Below are 16,185 nucleotides of genomic sequence, written 5' to 3' on the forward strand. Positions count from 1 at the left end.
GTATGTATTTCAGGATTGGATAAAAAGGTAAATTTGACTGGTTCACCAAATGGATAGGTGATAATCCCATCATATTCAGTGGTAAAAGGGTATATTAAGGTAATGAAGGGAAGTCTAAAATATGGACAACGCTACTGGTAAGCAGGGCAAGAAGTTGAGCACACAAGCTACTGGTTTTTTTTTTTTTTTTTATCAAAAAAAAAAAAAAGGTTCTGATTTGAACGCATCTATCAGAGTTCAACGCGAGCGGCTACGAAAAAATGGAAAATGAATGGCCTATTTCAACTATGGCTCTTTTTTTTTTTTTTTGGATCAAATCATCGTCCATACTTCATTCCAGCAGAAGGAAAGTTACAAGCAAACTATGGCTCATTTTTATATTATTATTAACACAGCTAGGGACTATTTGCCATTACAAACAAGAACATATATATTATATATGATAGCTTTGTAGAAGCGTTGAAATCGCTTGCAATTAGAACGCGCATGCAATGACTTTTGTTTATTTTTCTATGTTCATTGAATCGCCTTTTATATTCCTCGACACACTTCACTTTAACTTACCTGGAAGGAAGCAGGAAACTGCTGGTACGCTCTTATATTCCCTTGACATCTCACTTAATCAGTACGGCAGTACCATTCCCAACTCGATCTTTCAGCCTGTTTGCTTATGGATCCAATCACCATTCCATCAGTATTCTCTTCCTTTCCTGCTTTGCCTCATTACGAGGTTTATTTGAGTTTTAGAGGGGAGGATACAGGCAAGACTTTTACAGATCATTTGTACAGCAGCTTGGTTCAGAAGGGAATCAAAACCTTCAGGGACGATGAAGTTCTCACTAGAAGAGGAGAAGATATTCCGTTGAGGATAATGAAAGCAATTGAAGAGTCAAGGATTTCTGTCATCATATTCTCTGAAAATTATGCATCGTCAACATTTTGCTTGGATGAACTTGTCTATGTCCTTGAATGTAAAGAACGAGGGCAACAAAGGGTTGTACCAATTTTTTACAAGGTGGATCCCTCGGATGTAAGAAACCAAAGAGGTGGATTCGGCCAGGCATTGGCAAATCATGAGTGCAGATTCAAGGATAACATGAATAACGTTTTGCGATGGAGAGAAGCTCTCATCAAAGCAGCACAGTTGAGCGGGTGGATTTTCTCGGACGAGTAATTTTCTGACTACTTAATTAATTATTTTTGTTTTTTTTTTTTGGTCACACTACTTTTTTTTTTTTTTTTTAGGGCAACGGAAAACTAATCCATTGATAGAAATCATGACGACCTCACTCGGTCAAGCATGAAGGGTACAAACACCCCTCATATTACAATGCATGCTCATAAGAGTACTAATTAAAACCAAAAGGAAATCCAAAAAACTAAAGTTCCAAAAAGAAAACTACTAGCCAAAGCAATAAAAAACTACGAAAACTACGAAGACCTACGCCATCTAGCGTGGGACACTTCCTCGATCACTTTGACGCCTAAGACCCTTCTGGTGTACGTCGCCATCACCGAGCAAGACACATCACACCCTAGATGACCCAGGAATCACCTCCTACCCAGACTAGGAAATGGGCACTGAATCCTGCCCATCCTGCACCCATGTATACCATCAGCCCCTTCAGCAACAGACCCCGACACCATGGCCTCAGAACCACCACAAATAGACGCTGCCTTCGAAGTTTTTACCTTGTTGCGCTGTCCCTGAGGCCTACCCTTCTTCTTGTAGACCTTGGGAGCCTGAGTCACCATCACTTCAACCAGACCTTCCGGAGAAAGTTCGAAACCAAGATTTTCTGGCTGCAGGTTAGCCGGAACAAGAGCCAAGCTATGTTTAGCGCGCTTGCCATCCTCTATAGCCTCCTCCTCCCTGGGACGACGTACCCCTACCACCGGTGTAGAAGCAGAAGTGCCCTCAGTCCCAGAGCTCGTCACAAGTTCCGGAAGCGACCGAATATGCACGGATTTCTTCTTCATCAAGTTAGGAACCCTGAAAGCAGAGAGAAGCGAAGGAGAAATAGTTGGTTGGGTGTTTGCCCTAAAGACAATGGCTGGAATGATCGACCCCGTCGCCGGCTGTGACCCCGCCTCCACCACAGTATCAGTCTCCGATTCCTCCTCCCTAGGGCATCGCTGCCCGCCATGATTGAGTAGAGAGCAAGAGCGACACCGACCTAGGAACCTTTCATACTTAAAACGATCGAAGGGTTAGGACGTCAATAGGAGAAACCCTAACCCTACGGTCCAGCCTTACCGGATCGTTGATGGAGAGAACAAGCCGGACACGAGCTTCACCCCTGCGCAGCGCCAACCGGTCCACCTCCAAAACCTCTCCAATCGTCCCCCCAACCAACCGGACGGTAGGTTCCTTCAAAATACCCAGAGGGATGCCCTGCAGTGTAACCCAGATCCAAACAAAATCCAGCTTCACGACAGAGATCTCTGAGAAGCCATCATAGTCGTTCAGAAGGATCATAGCGCGCTGAAAGCCCCACGGGCCACCCTTCTTCACACGAGTAACATCCCTTTCATGAGTGAACGTAAACAGAAACCGTTCACCCCGTGGTTGGACCTCCACTGTCCCCGACAGCCTCCAATCGACCGCACAGCACTCCGGAAAGACTCCATCACCACTGCCCTACAAGTGTTCAATCTGCCCACCAAGTAAAAGTTGCGAGCCAAAAATTCCTTCCCCGGAACCCTAAGATTCCCCAAGTCCACTGGTTCTTCTCCTTCTCTGAGCGACAGTTTTGTCGCTAGCCTGGCCGTCAGGGATGCGATAGCAGCAACCATGAAATTGGGTCGCCGCACAACTCGAAAATACTCAAAAACCCTAACCCTAGCAGAGAGAGAGAGAGGGGGAGCAAAAGTCGCAGTATTATAAGTTATCTAGATACTTGATTGGTCACACTACTTAATTAATTTTTGATTCTAAGGTTTAATTACATGATTTGAAAACACAATTAAAATAGTAGAAAACAATTATAATCCATATTAATTAGGAGGGAAAAATTCACCAACGGTGTCTGGACACTTAGGGGACTTTCAGAATGATACCTGAACTTACAAAGTTATCAATGTGATACCTGGACTCATTTTTTCGTATCAACGTCGTACCTATGACCAATTTCCGTAACGGCTCCGTGACAGAAATTGGCCGTAGGTATCACATTGATACGAAAAAATGAGTCCAGATACCACATTGATAACTTTGTAAGTTCAGGTATCATTCTGAAAGTCCCTAAGTGTCCAGACACCGTTGGTGTCTTTTCCCAATTTTGCACGTGAGTCACTTAATGAAGACAAAAGGACCGATATACCCTCAAATTCTTTCTTTCTTTTCTTTTCTTTTTTTCTTTATTCTTTTTTCTTTCTTTCTTTCTTTCTTTCTTTCTTTCTTTCTTTCTTCTTCTTCTTTTCTGGTTTCTTCTTCCCCTTATTTGAATCATCAAGATTCAAATCATCTTGCTCGTCCGATTCCCACCGCCGATCGCCGATCAAACACCGCCGTTGCGTCTGAATCCACCTTCATGCACCACAAATGTTTCTGGTTCCCCCAACTTCAAATCCTATAGCAAATTGAAATTGTGCATTAAGGCTTCACCGCTCACTCCGAGTTTATCCCCGCCGTCGTCGCCAATGACTTGACCACAACAACCTCCACCACCGCACAACAACGTCGTCCTCCGCTGCTTCTCGATTGGGTTTGGGGATAAGGACTGCTTCTTCCTCCACCACTAGCGAAATCGTGGAGGCTCAAGGCCACATTCTAAGGACCACCGGCCGGAAGGACCGCCACAGCAAGGTTTGCACCACCAAAGGCCCCAGGGACCGCAGCATCAGGCTCGTCGCCCACACCGCCATTCAATTCTACGACATGCAGGACTGGCTTGGATACGACCAGCCTAGCAAGGTTGTCGATTGGCTAATTAAGAAAGCCAAGGCCGAAATCAACGAGCTCGACTAGCTGCCACCGTGGAACCCAAACTAAATTTATGTTCATACAACATTTTCTCCGACGATGCCGATATCCGCCGCGCAGGACACGCAGAACGTGAGCCTCAATTTCTCGATGGTGGAGGCTCCGAGTTCTTTGTCTACTAATCGGCGAGGCACAATGGTGGGTAGCAGCGGAGTGGCGAAGCTGGTGAATAAGAACAGCTCGAATTTTTTGCAGGTGAGGATGGTGTGGAGGCCGAAGTTGTTAATCTTTGTCTGCCTAAAATTGCCTCTGATCGAAGTTGGGCTAGAGGCCGAAGTTGTCGGCTAAACCGATGAAATTGCAGGTGAGGATGGTGTGGAGGTGGTGTTGCATGTCGGGAACGAAGGAGAGGATGGAGGGGTGGGATTGGAGCTGTGATTTGAGAGTGGAGGGCTGGCGGGGTCTGAGTTTCTGATCAATGGTGTATAAAAGGGGGTCGGAGGAGAGAACGAGAGTGGTGGTGGTCAAGTCATTGGCGGTGGCGGCGGGGATGAACTCGGAGTGAGCGGTGAAGCCTCAATGCACAATTTCAATTTGATATAGGATTTGAAGTTGGGGGAACCAGAAACATCTGTGGTGCATGAAGGTGGATTGAGACGCAACGGCGGTGTTTGATCGGCGATCGGCGGTGGGAATCGGACGAGCAAGATGATTTGAATCTTGATGATTCAAATCAGGGGAAGAAGAAACCAAAAAGAAGAAGAAGAAAGAAAGAAAGAAAGAAAGAAAGAAGAATAAAAAAAGAAAAGAAAAGAAAAGAAAGAATTTGAGGGTAAATCGGTCATTTTGTCTTCATTAAGTGACTCACGTGCATCGCACGTGCAAAATTAGGAAAAGTTCACCAACGGTGTCTGGACACTTAGGGACTTTCAGAATGATACCTGAACTTACAAAGTTATCAATGTGATACCTGGACTCATTTTTTCGTATCAATGTGATACCTACGGCCAATTTCCGTCACGGAGCCGTTACGGAAATTGGTCATAGGTACGATGTTGATACGAAAAAATGAGTCCAGGTATCACATTGATAACTTTGTAAGTTCAGGTATCATTCTGAAAGTCCCCTAAGTGTCCAGACACCGTTGGTGAATTTTTCCCTAATTAGGATGATGTTAGAGATTACTATCTGACATATAGGAATACATTCTGTCAACGTTTATGTTTTAGAACCAACTCGTGCTCTAGTAATATCTCTCTTTACTGAGTTGCATGAGGTCACACTTTCACATTGCACTCTCTTAGTCTCTTTTGATGAAAAATATAGATGTCTTTTAAACTAGATCTTGAACTTTATTTATAATTTTAAGTGATTAATTTCTTGCATGTCTTAAAAATTAAGACACCTCAACTCTAGTATATATATTGAACAGGATGCTCCGAAAAAAAAAAAAAATCTTCCAATAAGTTGAATGTTTCGTATTTAACCTTGCAGGTATGAATCTACTTTCATTCATAAAATTGTCGAAGATATTTCAGTACAAGTTTTTAAAGGCAACACATACTTGAATGTGGCAAAGTACCCAATTGGAATAGATTCTCGGGTACGATTCTCTTTTAGGACTTGAAGAAAGTGATGTTCGCATGGTTGGTATATGTGGGAATGGCGGAATAGGCAAGACCACGGTTGCTAAAGCTGTGTATAATTCAATCGTCCAAAACTTTGAAGGTAGTTGTTTTGTGGCAACTGTTGGAGAAATTTCAAAGGCACCGGGAGGTCTAGTCCAACTACAAAAGACTGTTCTTTCTGAGATTCTAGGGGAAAAAGATTTGGAGGTGACAAATGTTGACAAAGGAATCAATATGATAAAGAGAAGGTTGAGAGAAAAAAGGGTTCTCATAATTCTCGATGATGTTAATCAACTGGACCAGTTAAACAATTTGGCTGGAGGGTCTGATTGGTTCGGACGGGGCAGTAGAATTATCATAACATCAAGAGATAAGCATTTGCTAGTGGCTCATCAAGTTGACCGAATATATGAAGTCGAGGGATTAAATGATGATGAAGCTTTACAGCTCTTTAGTTGGAATGCCTCCCCAAAAAGTAGACTTTCATCTGATTATGAGGAACTGGCAGATAAAGCAGTACACTATGCTCAAGGGCATCCATTAGCTCTCGTGCTTTTGGGTTCACTTCTTTGTGGTAAACATTTGGATCAGTGGCAAACAGTCTTATCAGTGTTAGATAATAAGAAAAGAGTTTCTAACAAGAAGATTTTAGAGGATCTGAAAATAACTTACATTGCATTACAAGAATGGAAAACTGTGTTGGGTGTACTAGATAGCTATAAAAGAGTTCCTAGCATAAAGATTGAAGATCCGATGTTTGAAGAACTCTTGCAAAACCCTCTTTTAAATATTGAAGAAACTCGCATTTGGATGCCTGACTTGATGAAAAAAGTAATGGATGAAGAGCCTCACAACTATAGAATGGTGAGAGTGTGTGTGTGTGTGTTTTTTTCTGCTAGATATGTTGAAATTTTAATCTAATGCATAACCTTTTCCTTTTGTACGCCACTTCAACCGCGTGGATATTTTTACTCACCAATGTTGGTCTAGAGATTTCTTCAGCTATGTTTGATCAATTTTCCTCCGCAAGTAATAAGCCCCATTCTGCACTAATTAGCATGGTGTTGGCTATTTTGGCTGTGATCATTTCCATCTGGAGCTCATTCACAAGGGTATAAAGGAGAAAGTGAAATATAGGAGGCAACTGGGAATGTTTGGGTGGTTTTATTCACATTCCGGTACCGGTAACAAAATCTTTGGTAGTGTACCTGACATGTGTGGTTTACTTGGTGGCATCTCTCAATGGGTTTACTCAACAGTTCAGTATGTTTGCATCCTTCGGCATATTGAGAATCCTTACAAAATATACCTCTGGCCTATCATATTCCTCTTATGCTTCGGTGCTTCGATCAAGGTTACACTGGAACCAAAGAAACAAGACCAAAAAATTGAAACAATAGAGGAGTTTATTGCCCTGCATGAACTTCTCGATGCCAGGTTCCTACTGAAGACTAGTTGATTTGGCAGGCATCCGAGCTGGAAGTACGTTTATTTCATGTGCCAAGATTGTTTGTTGTTTAAGTTATGCTCAGTATCGACTTTTCTTTTTGCCAATGTTCAATCATAAGTATGCTCTTACACAAATGCATGATGTTTATGCCAGCAAGCTAGAAGCAAGCGTGTCAGGTTGCAGTATTTTTCCTTCTGTGCTGGTTTGGTTTAGTATGCTGCTTCTCATGTTTTATTTGCTGATGATATAATGGTTTTTTGTAAGGGAGATAAAAGAAGCCTACTAAATCTTATGGCTTTCTTTGAGGAGTACGGACTCAACTCGGGTCAATTGGTGAACAAAACCAAGTCTCATGTTTATTTGGGGAAGTCAGCTCTTCATCGTCGTACTCTAATATATTCTTGGTTGGGTGTTTCAGTGGGTAAATTGCCTTTCATGTACCTTGGTGTGCCAATTTTTGTTGGCCGTCCAAAGCGAATTTACTTCCAAGTCTTGGCTGATCGAATTCGTAATGTTATGTCTAATTGGAGAGGGCATTCTCTTTCCATGGCAGGACGGGTAACTCTGGTCAATTCTGTGGTGGTTAGTATGCTTTCCCATAGTTTCACAATTTATGCTTAGCCAAGGACTGTATTGCAACAAGTTCGAAATTGGATGAGGAATTTTATTTGGACCGGCAATGTGTCTTCTAGAGCCTATTATCCAGTCTCTTGGAAAAAGTGTTGTGCTCCATTGAAGGAGGGTGGTCTTGGAGTTCGTAATATTATGGCTCTTAATAAGGCTTTCCTCCTAAAAAAATTTTGGGATTTCTTAACTAAGTCTACACCAGCGGCTGCTTTTTTTTCTGCTCGGTTTCTTCAACGTTCAGGTCAGCCATGTTCTTACTATAAAAAATCATCTATTTGGCCTGGCATGCGACCCTTGTTTATGGATATTTTCTACAACTCTAAATGGTTAGTGGGCAATGGTCGATCAATTGATTTTTGGCATGGTAATTGGCTTAATGGTTCAGTTGTTGATAGATTGGGTATTGTGCATCCGCTTGGCAAATTATTATGTGCCAAAGTTTCTGATTTCATCAGAGATGGCTCTTGGTATTGCTCTACAAATTTGATTGCTGATCTTTCTGCACTTTGGTCAGACATTTCAGCTGTTAGACTTCCTTATTCAGACATGGAGGATAAGCTGGTGTGGTTGGATTCTTCTGATGGGAGTTTATCTTTATCTATAGCCTATGAGTTCAAGAGGAGTAAACAGGCAATTGTTCTTTGGGATAGATGGGTTTGGCGTCAATGCTTTCGTCCTCGAAACTCTGTTACTTTATGGAAATTTCTTCATGGTAAGCTTTTAACAGATGATCTCTTACTTCAGCGAGGCTTTTCTTTTGCTTCTATGTGCTCTCTCTGTCATGCATCTGCTGAGACTGCCCACCACCTTTTTTTTGAGTGCTCTTTCTCTATGAAGGTATGGTCTGCAATTTTATCTTGGTTTAAAGTCAGTATTCATTTCCTGGATATATATGATTTCTTCTCTTACCCACTGCAACATGGTTTTGGTACTCAATTGCAATTGCTATGGTGGGGAATGATGGGAGCTGGCTTCTACTCTCTTTGGGAGGCTAGAAATTCTATCCGTTTTGATGAGCGTCGCTTAACTACTGATTATTTGATTCGCTCTATCAAGCAGCAAATTCGAGAGGTTGATTCTTGGGGTTTAGGAATTATGCGTAACTCAGTAGATGAGCTTTGTATTTTCAGTGCTCTTAGAATCAGCGGTAGAGCCTCAAGATCACATCAAATTCGTGAGGTAAATTGGCATGCTCCTTGTGCTTTTCAATTAAAGGTTAATACAGATGGTGCTGCTCGTGGGACGCCTGGACTCGCAGGCTATGGAGGTATTTTTCGTGATCACTTGGGTAATTGTATGGGTTGTTTTGCTGGTTCCTTGGGTATTGCTACTGCCCTAGAAGCAGAGCTTCAAGCCATTATTCATGCAGTTTCAATAGCATCAGGAAAAGGATGGACTTCTCTCTGGATTGAGTGTGATTCAGCGGTAGCAATTCACTTTCTTGCCAATAAAAATTACTCAGTCCCTTGGCGTCTAAGTGTTGATTGGGTCAATTGTTGTACCATTCTCTCCTCTATGCAGATTCAGTTTTCACATATTTATCGAGAAGGGAATCAAGTGGCTGATTGCTTAGCTAACTATGGGGTGGATCATGAGTGGCATTATTGGTGGGACTCTTGCCCTCCTTGTGCATCAGCTGCCTTTGTTCACAATCTGCAAGGGTTACCGAATTTCCGTATTAGCTAATTCTGTAGTGCTTGATTGATTTCATGCAACGGTGGTTTCTGCTGCATGATTGCTCTATTCATTAGTTCGTAACTATTTTAGCTCAGTGCTCACTTTGAGTACTTTATTTCATTTTGTTTTCAGAGAGGTTTTGGTTCTTGTCCCCCTCTCTCTTCTTGTGTTTTCTTTTCCTTTTTTAATAAAATAAATTAGAGGGATGGGCGGTGGGTTCCCGGTTGCGATGGCCCCCTTTCTTTCGAGATTGTGGGTGGGTGCCAGTCACCCCATATCGGCTGTCGCAGAGGAACTAATATCGCCTAATCCTCTATTTAATTGCTAAAAAAAAAAAAAAAAATGCTGCTTGAACTTTTCTTATTAACAAGATTCAAATCGGTTTTTTAAAGATATATGAGAGCAAAGAAACTTACTTAGGTGCGACAGTATTTCGTACGCATGACTATGCAAATGCAAGTACTTCAGTTGGTTGGCCTTGTACGTACGTATCACTATGAGAAATAACTAGGCTTAACCTAAAGTTTAAAAATCAACAATTTTTGCGGCTAATGGCCAATCTTTATCGAAGTTGGGGTTCAACAAATGAAAGCAATGGTCCTCCCCTGTTGTCTCAAACAACTCCACAAACCCCTCCCCTCTTTCTGGTCACATTGCATCCCACTACTCCTCCATCTCTAGCTCATGGTATCCTAATTGGTGGCATCGCACAGTGCATTTTCTCGACAGTTCAGTGTGTTTATTGCAACCTTTGGCATGTTGATAATCTAATCCAACTATGCCTTTTGCCTACCATCCTATATATGTGGCCGGTTCCAGATAATTGGGAAGTCTAAAACCGATTGAAGATACTAAGATTTTAGACAAAGCAATTGAGCACACTCGGGCAATTCATGTACCTAGTAATGTACCCACTTTCTCTGTTCTGAACTTCAGTTTGAAGTTTTATTGATAGTGTACCAACTGCCGAGGAACTATGCTAGCTAGAAGCGTTTGCATATATTATAGGCATATCTACTAATTTATGCGCTACAAACAATCACCCACTAAGCTAGCTAGAAGCATACTAAGCAAGCAAGCGCAGCAAAAATTTATAGCTGCCCAGTGTTCAGATTTCAGTCAACTATATAATAAATTCAACTCAGATATTGAAGAAATCAACCACTTTTTGGAGCAGATGGCGAGCCTTGTCGGCGTTGGGGTTGAACAAATGAAAGCAATGGTCCTCTCCTTTTGTCTCAAACAACTCCGCAAACCCTTCCCCTTTCAGTTTCTCTAAAGTCTCATGGTAGCTCACTCCTCTATCTCTCAGCCAATCTTTCTCCGCAACACAAACCAACACCTTCCTACATGGCAATTTCACCAAGTCCGGATCCGCTGCCGGGTTCAGTTTCGGATCATCATCGCAGCCTGAACTCGTTGAGCTTAAAAACTTGTACATCTTGTCACACTCTTTACCTCCAAAGAAGGGGTGCACCATAACTAAGCCAACAATGTTCAACCCCACTGGAACATTAACCCCAGCTTGGACCGCAACATAATGAGCGATGTTGGCTCCAGCACTCTCACCGCCCAAGAAAACCCTGTCCAGATCTGCATACTCATTCAGCCAAGCCTCAGGCCCTTCTCCATTAGAGTGGGAAGCGATCCAGTGCAAAGCGGCTAAGGAATCGTCGTAGGCAATTGGTAGAGGATGCTCTGGGGCTAGCCTGTAGTCAACAGAAACTACAATGACGTTGGCTTTGAGGACTAGCGATGAAACGAACTTCTTCATAATTTCATCAAAGGCTGATCCCAGGCAGAAGCCTCCACCGTGGTAATAGACTAAGAGGGGCAACTTCTGACCTCCGCCGTTGATTTTGGGGATCAAAATACAAGCCTTTACTCCGGTTTCAGGCGAGACCACCACGTCTTTGGATTGGACTCCGGTTGTTGGGCCGAGTCCCGCCGGAACGTGGCCACCGGGTGACATGTACCTCTCTATGCTACCATCTTTGAAGACTTTGAAGAAAGGTGGGAAGTCATGGATTATTTCATTGTTATTTGAATCCATAGCTGAATCTAGTTCTAGAAGAAGGCTAGGGAATATTGTTTGATTATGAGTAAGTAGGTTGTGGATTTGGATTTAAAGAAAATCCAAAGGGGCTTTAATGACATGCTATACAAACTAGCAAGTCAAAGAGCTACTGGTCTACTTTGAAGTGTAGGTGAAAAAAGTTGCAACCGGATGGCATTGCACTACTACACAAAGTGAATCAGACGACACGTAACAGACGACATACGACATTTTGGTGTCGTCTGAGTTAGTCAGACGACATGTTAGTTATATTTGTCGTTTGTTCTCAAACTCGGCCAACACATTGTAATCAATTAGAATTTGGTGAAATTGACAACTTTAAGACAACACTTACTGGGACACATGTTGTCTGAGAAATCAGAAAAAATAAAAAAAATTTAATTTACATTTATTTTCTAGCCAAAACACAAATCCCTATCTGCTCAATTCCCTCCCTTAGTCGTATCAAAACAAAAAACTTCCCTCCTTAGTTGAAAAAAATTAGGTCATTCTCCTCCCTTTCACTCTCACCATCTCACCAGCCTATCGAGAGTGAAATCGATACACTCTCGCTCTCACTCTCACTCTTAGTCCCAATCTCTCTCGCTCTCGCTCTCACCTCTCACTTTCGCTCTCACTCTCTCTCTCTCTCCGCCGGTCCAGCTCAAAGTCGCATGTTTTTGATCCCACCTAAATCTAGCCGGCCCACAATACGAGCTCAAACTTCCTGCAGGAGATTACGATCCCACCTAAATCTAGTCGCTAACCCTAATCCCTCATTCCCTTAGCCTCTATTCGAGATTTCGACTGACCCTGACCCTCAGCCTCTCTTCGACTCACTCCCTCTGTCCCTCAGTTTCAGTCGCCGCCGACCCACCGCAAAGTTCGACGGTTCGGCCTTATCTCTAAGCTAGCCTCTCAGTCTCAGTCTTCCTATTCGTAATCTCGAACCGCTGAACCGCCGACCCACGGCTTTGCTTCGACCCACTGTAAGTAAACCTTCTCTCTATACTTCATTGTTGGGATGTTGGTCTCCGATCCATCGATCTCTAGTTAATAGATTTGATTATTTGAAATTTCATCTCACAACTCTCAATCTCTCTCAGTCCCTCATCTGAAATTTCATGAACCCAGTAAGTCAAGTAACCAATTATTTCAATTTTCAACCCATTCTCAGTAACTAACTCTCTGTTTTTGATTAAATAGTCTTAAATCTTACTCTTGGAGAGTTGGAGTCTTGGGGAGAGCGGAGGCCGGAACTCAGGAAGACGAGCAGTCGGAGTAGACAGGAGGAAGGAGGTGAGAAATTGAGAACGTGTGGACTGTGAATCTGTGAGTCTTCATTTGTTTGATTGCTGGGTCAGTGAACAATTTTGAGAGTTGTTATACAATTTTGAGAGTTGAATGAATATGGTTAATGGTTCTAAATGTTTAATGAATGTCTTTGACGTTTTGGGCTGTCTAATTAATCCCCCTATTGCGGCTTTTGTCATCTGCAGACGTGTTAGTGCAATAATGTTTGCGAGAAGTAGTTCTTCTATTTAGACTGCTGGTACTGAAGGGATGATTTGTGAAATCGATTCACTGACAGCAAAGGGCAAGTTATTTAAGATTTTTACTTTTGTGTTTTTTATTTTCTTTCATTGGAATTTAATTGGTTGTCATTTTGAATATTTTTCCTTCTTTCTTTTAATTTGTGCAGTTTCTGTTTAGTCTGGAGTTTGTATATATTGAAGTTAGTACAGCGAATCTTGGTATTATTGTTGGTGTGGCTGCTCTAATTTTGGGATCCAAGAAGTTACCTGAATTGGGCAAGAGGTTATGAAGACTATCAAGAGTTTCTAACTGGTGGGCCTCTCTATCTGGATATGTTTTGTTGGTTTGAAACGTTCATTCCATTAATGACTTAAAATGACAGGTTAACTCATTGTAATGTTTGTTTTGCTCTTTGCTGCCTTCGACATTTTATATCTCTGTATTCGTAGTTTTATAGAAACTGAGGAGTTGTTTGTAGAAGTTGAATTGTGTGCAAGAGGCACATATGTCAACACAAACTACTGTCTAATCTTGCACATATGTCAACACAAACTACTCTCTAATTACTTCGTATCCTTGCTTTGTATTTCAGTCAAGGGAGATTAGAGTTGCTTGGAGAGTGGAGAGCTAAAAGTGGTGTTTTCTTGATTGGCTAGACAAATTTGTCATTCGCCTCTAAGTTCTTTGCTTTGGTTCCACGTACTAAAAGGTAGTTTCGCTATTTTAACATAACATTCAATATGCAACTCTTTTTAAATTTTGAGCAACTGAAATATGAAGAAGAAGTTATTGGCTTTGTTCTTATTATAAAACACTTTCCGGACTAATTTCAGCTATTATCTTTGTTTTAACAAAGCAATGTCCTCAGTTATGCATGTGAACTATTTTGATTTATTTGATAATCACAAGTTATGTTCCATTTTTCTTTCAAGTGAAAAGGAGAGAGCACTTCTGCTATTATTGTAATGACTGGAAAAGCAGAGAAAAACTTTTCTCCCTATATGGTCATATCTATGACTTGGGCCTAACTATCTTTAACAACCTTATCTCCTAGACTAACATAAGGCTCTCAAGGGTTCTGATAACGTGGTACTGCTATATGTGTATCACTAACAGCCCTCCCCAAGTTTAGAGAGCACTCAGCTATGGATGAGGCCCTTTAGTCAATCCTGGACATACAGATTTGAAACTTTTGTTTTTGTCATACAGGTCCAACCTGGACACACGATCCTCGTACATGCAGCAGCTGGTGGAGTCGGATCCCTTTTATACCAGTGGGCTAATGCCCTTGGTGCCACTGTCATCGGAACTGTGCCAACTCAAGAGAAGGCATCTCAAGCCAAGGAAGATGGCTGTCACCATGTCATAATCTATAAGGTTGAGGACTTTGTTGCTCGTGTGATTGAAATAACATCTGGCAATGGGGTTGAAGTTGTCTATGATTCTGTAGGGAAGGATACGTTTGAGGTAACTTGTCTTCATTCTCTACACAGGAAAAAAAAAAAAAAAAAGCAGAACCGAGAGAATTTATTGAGAAAGATCATTCTATGTTCAAATTCTACCCGAGCACGTTTTAGGGTTTTTGGTATTCTTTTCATTTCTTTTAAATGAAAGTTTTCAGACTAATCTTCATCTGATCTTAATCAAGATTTAGGCTAGTTACTTGTAGACAAGAATGAAATTAAGGGTGTGGACTATATCAACTTAACTTGATAAATTAACAAGAAGTTCATTTAAGCCAGTCTCTTTCTGATTGGAGATATTATTGTATATATTTAGGGATCACTGAGATGCTTGAAGTTTCGTGGATACATGGTGAGTTTTGGGCAGTCATCAGGTGCACCAGATCCGGTTCCTCTATCAGCTCTTTCAGTGAAGTCACTGTTCTTGACCAGGCCTACCCTCTTCCATTACACAGCTACTCGAGATGAATTATTAGAGAATGCAGGAGAGGTATTTGCTAATGTTGATAAAGGTACATTGCGGGTTCGAGTAAATCACACCTACCCATTGTTGGTTGCTTGGATTATGTCAAGGTTGTCCAGAATGCTTGAAATTTTGGTTGCTGTTGTTTTACATGTCTTTTGTTGAACAATGACATGTATATGTATTTGGTAGGTTGTTCAGTTGAAACTTTGTTCTATGGATTTGGTAGGACATGAGTTGATGCTTGTACTTTGAATTGATAATGTAAGATTTGCGAGAATGATGTATGAGAATGATGAAGTAAATGACAACTTTGAATTTCATATCTGCCTATTTCCAGATCAATTGTGCAAACTCAAGTCCAACAACATATATATGAATGTAACTGTTGTAGTGCAAACTATCACACAACACAAAAGAAAGGTCCAAATAAAGCTTATTGTCTGAGGAGAATTCAGACAACACTTTTATATACCAACTTGTCATCTTAAGCCATTCAGACAACATAGGCATCCACTAACTTGTCATCTCAAAGATATTCAGACAACATACGGTAATTGAAGATGTAGTCTGAGGTTCACCCGAGACAACACCATATCGAGCAAATTGATATTTGTAATGCATTTCACGCAACATTTGGTAATCAAAAATGCTTGTGTGATGTTTACTTCACACATCAGGTCTCATACAATATTGTCGTTGAAAATATTTAGCAGACAACAAAGGCTTGGAAAGATTGTTGTGCTTGGTGAATTTCACTCAACACCCCGACAATAAGCTGTTGTCTGAGTTCATACCCGACAACACACTACCGTCATGAATCGAAATTTGGTAAATTTAGACAACACATATTTAGGTACACATGTTGTGTGAATGACCAGAGAGACAATTAAAAGAGAATGTTGTCTGATGGGGGAGATCAGACAACACGCCAGTTTACAACATCTCCATTTTCATTCAGACAACAGGCTTTTGATTGTTGTCTGATTCACTTTGTGTAGTAGTGTTGGCATCAATCTTATGTTGTGGAAAATTAGCTAAGCAGCCTAATCTTAGTAGTTTTTCTTTTTAGGTTTGTTTCGCGTGAAACATATAGGCACATTCATGTATTACTGATGAGAATCACCTCGTTACTTTTGTATGAGTTAAAAGAGGTCATGTTTTTATAATTTCAATGGTCAGTATACATGCACCCTATTTAAGCGGACAAATAGTTTTTCACTGAGTTTTAGCCGAAAGAAGGTTATCAGTGAAATTAATGTAAGTTGTAGAAAACCAACCAATCAGAACTCACAAGTATGTTCAATGCATGTTCAATGTATGACAATATTTAAGTCAGCCAATAACTTTTTTCCATTCT

At 41.3% G+C, this 16,185-nt stretch overlaps 3 protein-coding genes across 3 annotated transcripts; 2 read left to right on the plus strand and 1 right to left on the minus strand.

Annotated features, from left to right (window-relative positions):
- The first annotated feature begins 663 nt into the window (after positions 1–663).
- On the plus strand, positions 664–5,552 carry LOC133724222 (disease resistance protein RPV1-like). The gene is made up of 2 exons (XM_062150931.1): positions 664–1,170; positions 5,420–5,552. Exons 1-2 carry the CDS (start codon positions 671–673, stop codon positions 5,550–5,552), a joined length of 633 nt encoding a protein of 210 aa, XP_062006915.1. The 5' UTR covers positions 664–670.
- A 4,645-nt stretch (positions 5,553–10,197) lies between these two features.
- Positions 10,198–11,406, minus strand: LOC133724224 (2-hydroxyisoflavanone dehydratase-like). The gene has a single exon (XM_062150933.1). It carries the CDS (start codon positions 11,358–11,360, stop codon positions 10,449–10,451), a length of 912 nt encoding a protein of 303 aa, XP_062006917.1. The 5' UTR covers positions 11,361–11,406; the 3' UTR covers positions 10,198–10,448.
- Positions 11,407–13,353: 1,947 nt separating this feature from the next.
- Positions 13,354–15,298, plus strand: LOC133724223 (uncharacterized). The gene is made up of 2 exons (XM_062150932.1): positions 13,354–14,366; positions 14,679–15,298. Exons 1-2 carry the CDS (start codon positions 14,049–14,051, stop codon positions 14,988–14,990), a joined length of 630 nt encoding a protein of 209 aa, XP_062006916.1. The 5' UTR covers positions 13,354–14,048; the 3' UTR covers positions 14,991–15,298.
- The last annotated feature ends 887 nt before the right edge of the window (positions 15,299–16,185 follow it).

The sequence above is a fragment of the Rosa rugosa genome, unplaced genomic scaffold (genome assembly GCF_958449725.1).
Source record: "Rosa rugosa unplaced genomic scaffold, drRosRugo1.1 SCAFFOLD_180, whole genome shotgun sequence".
Lineage (NCBI taxonomy): Eukaryota > Viridiplantae > Streptophyta > Magnoliopsida > Rosales > Rosaceae > Rosa > Rosa rugosa.

Excerpts from the sequence above, each read along its gene's own strand:
- LOC133724223 (XM_062150932.1), top strand. The coding sequence starts at position 14,049 with ATGAGGCCCTTTAGTCAATCCTGGACATACAGATTTGAAACTTTTGTT. Across the intron at positions 14,367-14,678 it reads TAGGGAAGGATACGTTTGAG|GGATCACTGAGATGCTTGAA; the intron begins GTAACTTGTCTT and ends GTATATATTTAG.
- LOC133724224 (XM_062150933.1), bottom strand. The coding sequence starts at position 11,360 with ATGGATTCAAATAACAATGAAATAATCCATGACTTCCCACCTTTCTTC.
- LOC133724222 (XM_062150931.1), top strand. The coding sequence starts at position 671 with ATGGATCCAATCACCATTCCATCAGTATTCTCTTCCTTTCCTGCTTTG. Across the intron at positions 1,171-5,419 it reads GGGTGGATTTTCTCGGACGA|GTATGAATCTACTTTCATTC; the intron begins GTAATTTTCTGA and ends TTAACCTTGCAG.